General features: G+C 52.4%; 2 protein-coding genes across 4 annotated transcripts; one reads left to right on the top strand and one right to left on the bottom strand.

The window, feature by feature from the left end:
• The first annotated feature begins 142 nt into the window (after nucleotides 1-142).
• TAF10 (TATA-box binding protein associated factor 10) lies at nucleotides 143-1,472 on the top strand. Its single transcript, XM_060176962.1, has 5 exons — nucleotides 143-410; nucleotides 528-682; nucleotides 882-946; nucleotides 1,040-1,154; nucleotides 1,302-1,472. The coding sequence occupies exons 1-5, from the start codon at nucleotides 179-181 to the stop codon at nucleotides 1,389-1,391; spliced, it is 657 nt and encodes a 218-aa protein (XP_060032945.1). The 5' UTR covers nucleotides 143-178; the 3' UTR covers nucleotides 1,392-1,472.
• Nucleotides 1,441-8,729, bottom strand: ILK (integrin linked kinase). Of its 3 annotated transcripts, XM_060176960.1 has the most exons (13): nucleotides 8,325-8,440; nucleotides 5,867-5,905; nucleotides 4,079-4,244; nucleotides 3,816-3,911; nucleotides 3,532-3,628; nucleotides 3,358-3,441; nucleotides 3,179-3,264; nucleotides 2,897-3,006; nucleotides 2,658-2,785; nucleotides 2,450-2,571; nucleotides 2,263-2,362; nucleotides 2,028-2,158; nucleotides 1,441-1,848 (listed from the first exon to the last, which is right to left on the bottom strand). In XM_060176960.1, exons 3-13 carry the CDS (start codon nucleotides 4,178-4,180, stop codon nucleotides 1,699-1,701), a joined length of 1,206 nt encoding a protein of 401 aa, XP_060032943.1. In that variant the 5' UTR covers nucleotides 4,181-4,244; nucleotides 5,867-5,905; nucleotides 8,325-8,440; the 3' UTR covers nucleotides 1,441-1,698. The 3 variants fall into 3 exon arrangements, with proteins under 3 accessions (XP_060032943.1, XP_007527810.1, XP_007527811.1); XM_007527748.3 differs by lacking the exon at nucleotides 5,867-5,905 and having other exon boundaries at nucleotides 8,325-8,722; XM_007527749.3 differs by lacking the exons at nucleotides 3,179-3,264; nucleotides 3,532-3,628; nucleotides 5,867-5,905 and having other exon boundaries at nucleotides 8,325-8,729.
• Nucleotides 8,730-8,920: the final 191 nt, after the last annotated feature.

The following is an 8,920-nucleotide window of genomic DNA, read 5'->3' as shown; positions in this document are numbered from 1 at the left end:
CCTTCATCAGCCACTTGCGGGGGCGGGAGGGGGAGAACCGCCGAGAGGAGACGCGAGCCCCGAGGGCAGGAGCCAGACTGGTGGGGGCGGGGCGGGCGCGTGACGTCGCCCCGGCGTCTGCGTAACGTGAGCGGAAGCGGAAGTGGCTCTGTTCGCCGCGGCCTCTCCCACCGGCCTGATGAGCTGCAGCGGCTCTGGCGCGGACCCCGAGGCGGCGCCGGCCTCTGCCGTCTCGGCCCCAGGCCCGGCGCCCGCGGTCTCGACTCCCGCCGCACTGCCTGCAGGCACCGCTGCAGAGAACAAGGCCAGCCCCGCGGGGACAGCCGGGGGGCCCGGGACCGGAGCCGCGGCGGGGGGCGCGGGACCTGTGGCGGCGCGGGCCGGGGAGCCTGCGGAGCGGCGCGGGGCGGGTGAGGACGGGGCCGCGAGAGGCCGACGGCAGCGCCCGGGGCCGGGCGATCTAGCCGGGGCGGGGTGGGGGGCCCTGCGCCTCTCACCCCCGTGACTGTTGGCCGACTCTCCCCCAGCTCCGGTGTCTGCGGGCGGCGCGGCGCCCCCCGAGGGGGCCTTGTCTAATGGCGTCTACGTGCTGCCGAGCGCGGCCAACGGCGACGTGAAGCCGGTGGTGTCCAGCACGCCGCTGGTGGACTTCTTGATGCAGCTGGAGGACTACACGCCTACGGTGGGCTTCCCGATTTCCAGCGCCCTCTCTGGGGTTCTGCTTCCCTCCCAGCTCTTGGCCTCTGTCCTTTCTGCCCATTCAAACCGTTAGCTTCCCGATGACTTCATCTCTGCCCTCCCCCGCCCCCCACCTTCCCCGCCGCCCAGCGGTGCGCAGATCTCACACTGACAGGCCTCTGACTGACTGACTGACTCCTCAGATCCCAGATGCAGTGACTGGCTACTACTTGAACCGCGCAGGCTTTGAGGCTTCAGACCCACGCATGTAAGTAAACGTAGGTTAGAGCTTGGGTCAAGGTTGGGCATCTCATGTGGTGACTGTTCATCCCTCTCTCTAATTCCAGTTCTCTTTTTCTAGAATACGGCTCATCTCCCTAGCTGCCCAGAAATTCATCTCAGATATTGCCAATGATGCCCTTCAGCACTGCAAAATGAAGGGCACAGCCTCTGGCAGCTCCCGAAGCAAAAGCAAGGTGTGAAGGGGAGGCTCCTTGAGTCAGTAATTCTCTCTCACCACAACAGAGAATTTATCCTCAAACCCCTTTGGGGAAAACTAAGCCTTGGGGAGGTTGAAAACATGACTTCCTGTGCTCAGCTGCTGCTCTTCCCTCTTCCCTCAGGACCGCAAGTACACTCTAACCATGGAGGACTTGACCCCTGCCCTCAGCGAGTATGGGATCAATGTGAAGAAGCCGCACTACTTCACCTGAGCCACCCAGTCAAAATGTACTTATCTGTCCCCTTGTCCCAACACCAGCCTGTTTTCATAATAAACTTTATTGTGACAGGCAGGGCTGATCCCTCCCATGTTGGGAGACACCATGTGGCAAGTGACAAAGCTCTGAGCTCAACCCCTTTTGGGGCCACAGTGGTCGGGATGGGAGCAGGGAATGGGCCCCATGGCTGGGGTAGTACCATGACTGGAGGCAAGGGAGGCGACGAGGTGGCCTGCTGTCTGGGGGAAGCATACTCCCCTATAACTGTGTCCTGACACCTCGAATTTAGACAGTGACTTGTCTACTTGTCCTGCATCTTCTCCAGGATAGGCACAATCATGTCAAACTTGGGTCGCTTTGCAGGGTCTTCATTCATGCAGATCTTCATGAGTTTACACACGTGAGGGGAAATGCCTGGTGGGATGGTAGGCCGAAGGCCCTCCAGTGCCACCTGCAAACACAAGGGGAAAGAAGGTGGGCCTCAAGAACCTGAGTTTCATGTTGGGAGAGGCCTCTAGCCCTCAGGACAGGGGTACTGTGTATGAATAAGTGAACTAAGAGTCCGGTCCTGTCACACCGTCCCCACCATCGTCAGTCCCTCAACTTAAGTGTACACAGTTGTGCTCTCACCTTCATTCCAATCTCCATGTTGGAGAGGTCAGCAAAGGGGACCTCCCGTGTCACCAGTTCCCACAGAAGCACGGCAAAACTCCACATATCTGCTGAACGTCTGTTTGTATCTTCAGGCTTCTTCTGCAGAGCTAAAGGGACAGGACTTAACTGTTCCAGTTACCTGTCCTGTCTCTGCCCCCTTCCATTGCCAATGTTCTGGCACTTCTCTACCTCCCCCCACGTTTGCCCTCACCTTCAGGGGCTACCCAGGCAGGTGCATACATGCGCCCAGGGCACTGGAAAGAGAACTTGACATCAGCCATACTGATTCGAGCGGTCATGTCTTCATCAATCTGAGGAAGACAGATGTGAAAGGAGGTAAGTTCAGTTCCAGATAGGACTTAAAGAGACCTGGGCCAGGTGTGGAGCTGTGACCTCACCATCACACTACGGCTGTTGAGCGCATGTCGCGGGATGAGAGGTTCTAACGTGTGTAGGAAGGCCATGCCCCTTGCCATGTCTAGGGCAAACTTCACAGCCTGGCTCTGGTCCACAACAAAATCTGAGGGGGCAAGAGTCAAAACGAGTTTGCAGAGGCTCACGCTCTATCCCAAGAGTGCCCACTGGCATCTGGCATTCCCCACTCACTGGTGCCTTCGTGTAGCACATTGTACAGGGATCCATATGGCATCCAGTGTGTGATGAGGGTGGGGTGAGGAGCAGGTGGAGACTGGCAGGCACCTAGCACTGGGAGCACATTGGGATGCGAGAAAATCCTGGGAAAGGGAGAGAGTATCCCTGGCTGAAAACATAAAAAGATTTCCCCTCCGTTTGCTAGCCTGGGGTGCTTTTAAGCCCAGCAGGTTTTAGTTTAGGCCTTGCCCCACCTGAGTCGGGGACACTCCTCATTGAAGTCCCTGCTCTTCCTTGTACTCCAGTCTCGAACCTTCAGCACCTTCACAACGATGTCATTGCCCTGCCAGCGGCCCTTCCATAGCTATGGGGCAAGTACAGATAAGGAAGGTTTATGTCTATCACTTTCTTGCCACTAACTGAAGAGAAAGGAAGGTTTATGTCTGTCACTTTCTTGCCACTAACTGAAGAGATTTAAAACAGCTGTTGTAGCAAATACATGGTTGGGTGCGTGGGGCATGAAGGGCTAGGGTCACCTCTCCAGAGTGATTCTCGTTGAGTTTTGCCAAGAAGTTGAGCTGTTTGAAGTCAATGCCGGAGTGTTTGTTCAGAGTGCCATTTCCTGAGAGCAAGTGCGGGCAGGTCAGGTACCCAGCCATAGGAGCCCGGGATACTTATACTCCCAACTACCACCCATCCCTTATAACTGACTCACGGGGCCTGGTGCGAGTGGTCCCTTTCCAGAATGTGTCCTTGTATGGAATACGGTTGAGATTCTGACCCATCTTCTCTGCCCGCTCTAAAGAAAGACAAGATAGATGGTCTTGGCCTGAGCAGCGGTGTGGAGAGTGGAGGATAGGTACAAGACAGAGCAGGCTGGGGGACAGACCTCGGAGAAGCTCTCTCAGGGGTGGCTTGGCTTTATCTACAGGCATCTCTCCATACTTGTTACAGATGCTGACGAGAGCCCCATTAGCCACCAGGTCCTAGAATCAAAAGGTGGTTGGTTGTAAGGAGGTCTCTGCAGCCTCCTTGGCAGTTAATCAGAAACAGAGAACAGACCTTGTGTCACACAGCAGTACTCATAGGGTGAGCTGAGAGTTCTAAAATCTCCCACTCCAGGCTCAGACTTTGCTTCCCACCCATCCCAGGGCTGGGAGCCCAAATATTCACCTCTGCCACCTGATCTTGACCCCAGAAACAGGCATAGTGTAGGGGCACATTGCCATGTTCATTCACTGCATTGATGTCAGCTTTGTACTGCAGCAGCTGGTTCCCGTGGTCAAACACGCAGAAGGCACAGTTCCAAATGAAAGGGGTCAAAGTCACAGAAGAAGGGAGAAAAGAGCACTTAACTTTAGTCTACAGTATGTCATAGTGCCTTCAGCCTTATCTCTGGGCATGTACGTGATGCAGGAGGGGGAGATTATACATACCTTCTGCACAATATCACGGTGTCCATGACTGGCTGCCAGGTGCAGGGGAGTGTCATCCCCACGGTTCATCACATTGATCCGTGCCCCCCGCATAATCAGCATCTCAACCACAGCAGAGCGGCCCTCTCGACAGGCCCAGTGCAAGGGGGAAAAGCCATGATCATCCCTTTGAAAAAGGGGTAATGGTTACTGAGCTAGAGGTGGGATGAGGCCGTCTTTGATGCACAGCAAATCTGATCAATTTCATGCCTTTCCTGGGAAACTTTACCTCTGCAGGAAGCTGACTCTCACTCATGCCAGCAACTCCTTAAAGTCGTCCAATTTAGACCTGCTCCTCAACTTCAAATCCAGCCAACCCAGTTAGCTGAAACCCCAAGTCCATATGGTTCATGTCTTTACCATCTCCCATCAGCTTTTCTTCCCCAGTCAGTCATTAAATAGCAGCATCCTTTATCTGGTTGCCTCTCTGTCCCTCTTGCAGCATCTGTCAATCCTTTCTTTTTTTACATGCCGAAGTGGTACTGGTTGCATTGATTGTGTTGAATCTTTTCTCTTTTTAGGACATCTTGTACCTGTCACTTGGACTGCAAAAAAATCTTTATAATCTAGAGTGTACTGAAAGTAGGTGCTTGGAGCAGGCAGTGGTGCACCCAGTTAAACACACATATTACCAATGTATGAGGACTGCAGTTCAAACCCCACTCCCCACCTCCAGGGAAGAAGCCTCACGAGTAGTGAAGCAGGTCTCTGTGTGTCTATTTCCCCCTCCCCTCTCTGAGGGGGAGCAGGGTGGTGGCACACCGGGTTGAATGCACATTACGATGCATAAGGACCTGGGATCGAGCCCCCGGTCCCCACCTGCAGGGAGAAAGCTTTACGAGTGATGAAGCAGGGCTGCAGGTGTCTGTCTCTCTCCCTCTCTTATATCACCTCTTCCCTCTTGACTTCTGGCTGTCTCTGTCCAATAAATAAAAATTTTTAAAAAAAATGGCTGCTAGGAGGAGTGGATTTTTCATGTAAAAACAGTGGGCGCCAGCCATACTCTGGTAGTAATAAAACTTTTTTAAAAAAAGTAGATGCTCAAGGTATGTGTGTAGGGGAGGGGAAGGTGTCTAGAAGGAAATCACAACACATGAGGGAAAGCTCCAGCACTAAAACTAAGATCTAAAAATGGAATGGAACTGAAGTGTTTGGGAAGGGTTTACAATTATAAGAAAACTCTTTGTAAGTCATAACTGTTGAGGTGCTGACAACAAACTCCTTAAAATTAAAACTTCATAAATACTTCAGAATTCCCTCTTCACAGCACAGAGCACACAAGAAGATGAGAATGGCTACCTTCACAAGAACACTACCTTTTTCTTCCCTCTGGGACATGTGTCTTCTAAGGTAAAAGCATGTACAAGAGGGTTGAGTGGAAGCTGGGCTTGCCAGGCAGCCTGGGGCCTTAAAAGGAAATTCCCTCCAGTTCAAGGCTGCAGATCCAGGGGGCGGAGCTGGTGGAGGCAGTCTGTGGTCTGCTGCAGCCTCCAGATGCCTAAGTGCTGTGGTCACTTCCCGTGGGGGGTTCTAGGCGGAGCCAGGATCTCATCAGGAGTGTGGTCACTGCAGGCCACCCAGATATTCCCAGAGCAGATGATAGTGGGGGTGTGTGGTCTTAATGACTTCCCTCCACTGCTCACACACAGATAGCCAAGTCTTCCTGGAGGTGGGTATCCCCTTCCCTTGCTTATCAGTCAGTTTTGCTAGCCACTCTTACCCACTCTTAAAAGTTGTGGTCTGACTTACCAGCCTCTCACTTTCAGTGACCTCAGAGCAAGCTAGAGCCTAATGGCAGAATTAAAGGTATAAAGTTGGGAGTTGGGCGGTAGCACGGGTTAAGTACACGTGGCATAAATTTTGTGCAAGGACTGGCAATAAGGACCCCGGTTCCAGCCCCCAGCTCCCCACCTGCAGGGGAGTCGCTTCACAGGTGGTAAAGCAGGTCTGCAGGTGTCTATCTTTCTCTCTTCCTCTCTGTCTTCCCCTCCTCTCTCCATTTCTCTCTGTCCTATCTAACAACGAATGACATCAACAACAACAATAATAACCACAACAAGGCTACAACAACAAGGGCAACAAAAGGGGGGGGGAGGCCTCCAGGAGCAGTGGATTCATAGTGCAGGCACTGAGCCCCAGCAATAACCCTGGAGGCAAAAAAATATATATATAAAGTTTTACTTGGGTCAGGCTGCCTGTCATTTCTATGTCTAGACTTTATTCCCAAAAAGGCCTACAGGCAATTCACCCCCCCCCCATCTCATACCCATTCAGCTCCCAGCCCCAAAACCTATTCCCTCAAATGGTACCAAAAATCTTCCAGCTTCCCTACTGCCACCCTTCACTTTTCAGTCGAGGGAATTTTCCTAAATGCCAGGTCCATTGGACAACACTGCTTAGGCCTTTGTCACACCATCAGCAAAAACAGTGATAGTGTTTGTTATTTAGTAGAGCTTCCTAAAGAATTATATGAAAAACTGGAAGAAGTGATGGTGAACTCTAAGGAAGAAATTGTGTACAGTTTATATGGGAACCCATGATCTGGATAAAAAAGACAAGTGATCCTTCTCTCAAGAATGAAAGCTAAATGTCCGGTCTTTTCCTGACTCCATCTCCCTACTGCTATTCCTGCCTTTCTATCTCAGTCAACCTTAAAGAACTGGTCTACATTCACTTTCTCCATTTCCTCATCTCCCATTCAGTCTGACACAACTCTGCTGCCTGAGGTCAGATACTCTGATTCTGGGTCTCTAGTTCCCTTGACAGGAAGTATTTAATATAGTTCCTTAAATGAAAGAATCTAATGCAGTCTAGCTTCTTCATCTGTTTTCTTCTGGAAGCACCCTCACAGAAGTCACTGTGATGGGGCCAGGCAGTGGTGCACTTGGTTAAGCACTCACATTACAGTGCTCAAGGACCTGAGTTCAAGCCCCTGGTCCCCACCTACAGGGGGAAAGCTTCACAAGTGGTGAAGGGCTGCAGGTATCTCTCTATCTCCCCCTCTCCTCTCCATTTCTCTCTGTGTCTATCCAATAATAAATATCTTTATATATTTATATAAATAAATTTATTTATATATATTTATATATAAATAAATATTCTATCTGAAAGATAAACAAATTTTTAAAAGTCACTAGATCTATCCTTAATTGTAAATTCAACGGTAACTTCAAATGCTCAAGTTCTTTGACCCCTCTACAGCCTATATACTACTGTTGAACACCCATCCCTCATTAAAGCACTCACTTCCTTGAGTTTTACTGTTTCCTACTTCTTCAACCATCTCTTGTATGGAGGCCTCTCATCCTCTCCCCTTCCCTTGTCTTTCAGTCTCTTTAAGTTTCCTTTACATGTGTATCTTCAGATTTCATTTATGTGCTACTATCTCTCCAACTCAGAGCTCTCTCTGGAAATAAAAATCTGCCTAATCAACCACCTACCCAACATCTTCCTCTGACTGCATGGCCGCTTTCACATGTTCTGAGTGGAGCTCAGATGCTTGTCCATCTCAGTAAAAGGAACCACAATCTATCTAGATTGTGAACCCGGATCAGAACACTGATTCCCTTTGACTTCCTTCACTTGCCACACCAAGACTCCCCAATTCTTCATCCGGATGATTTCTGCGCTCTGAGCACTTCTTTCATTTTCACCTGCTTCTATTTGGTCCAAGACATGGCCATTTCTAGGATGAACTTGACAACTGCCTAACTTTACCTGCTCTTCACAAAGCACCCAAGGTAACACCAATTGGGCAACCTCATCTCACTATATAACTTTAATCCCTGTTCTGAGACTAAAGATTATAGTGTAGCCTAATTATCCTTGCACTATGAGGCTGACTGCATGGCACAGATCTCCAGTCTCATCTCCTGCTTTCTCCACTTGTATCCAAGGGCTTCAGCTCACAGAAACCTCCTCTCTTCCAGCCATATGGGTCTCTGGATCATTTCCAGGCACTCTCCATTCATGTCTAGCCTATGCAGCTCCCTGGGCATGGAAAGCTCCCTGCAACTCTGCCTGTGAAACTCTCTTAACTCAAGACGTAGCTCACACACAGCTTCCTGGGTGCAGACCCTCTGCCCTGCGCAGGCTGTGGGGAGGCTGCACTCATCACACGCGGTAGGAAAGCCAGCCACCCCGCACGCCCCCACACAGCAGAAAGGGAGCTTGTGGACACCCCTGTGCTCACCCACCGCCACCTCACCCCTGGTTGAGGTCGTTCTCCGTGTTGTCCAGCCACAGGCGAACGGCAACCGCATTGCCCTCCCGGCACTGGGTGAAAATGTCGTCCATAGCGGCGTCCCGGCTTGGAGTCCCCTAGAGCAAGGGGGCGGGGGGGGGGAGCCTGCGGACTGTCGAGGGATCCCGGGAAGTGGGGCGGGGGGTCCCCTGCAGGAGAGAAGTGTTTCTGTTGGAATGGGGGCTCTGGACGCTGCCTCCGGCTAGTCTGGGAAGGAATTCGGGACAAGGGGATGAGCCTCCCGGCCGTGTCCCGAGGAACTGCGGGTGAGGGAAGTCTGCAGAAAGGATGTCAGACCCGGAGGGAGCTCCAGCCCGCGAGCAGGGCCGGGGGAGGGGAAAGTTCACGCGCGGCGCCCCGGAGGAGGTGAGCGGGGGGCCATCGCCCCGGGGTGGGGGTGGGGGGCCTCGCTCCCTACTTGGAACTCGGGCGAGGGGGTGAGGGTGGGCAGGGCTGGAGTCTTGGGGAGGGGGCGCGGGTGCTCCTGCACTCACCGGGACTCGGGCTGGAAGCGACTTCTCCGGGGAACTCCCGTCCGGCCGCGCCCGCTGCCGGCCCCG

Source organism: Erinaceus europaeus, chromosome 17 (assembly GCF_950295315.1).
Source record: "Erinaceus europaeus chromosome 17, mEriEur2.1, whole genome shotgun sequence".
NCBI lineage: Eukaryota > Metazoa > Chordata > Mammalia > Eulipotyphla > Erinaceidae > Erinaceus > Erinaceus europaeus.
The sequence above is the reverse complement of the archived record's forward strand: the minus strand, read 5'-3'. Positions and strand labels throughout refer to the sequence as shown.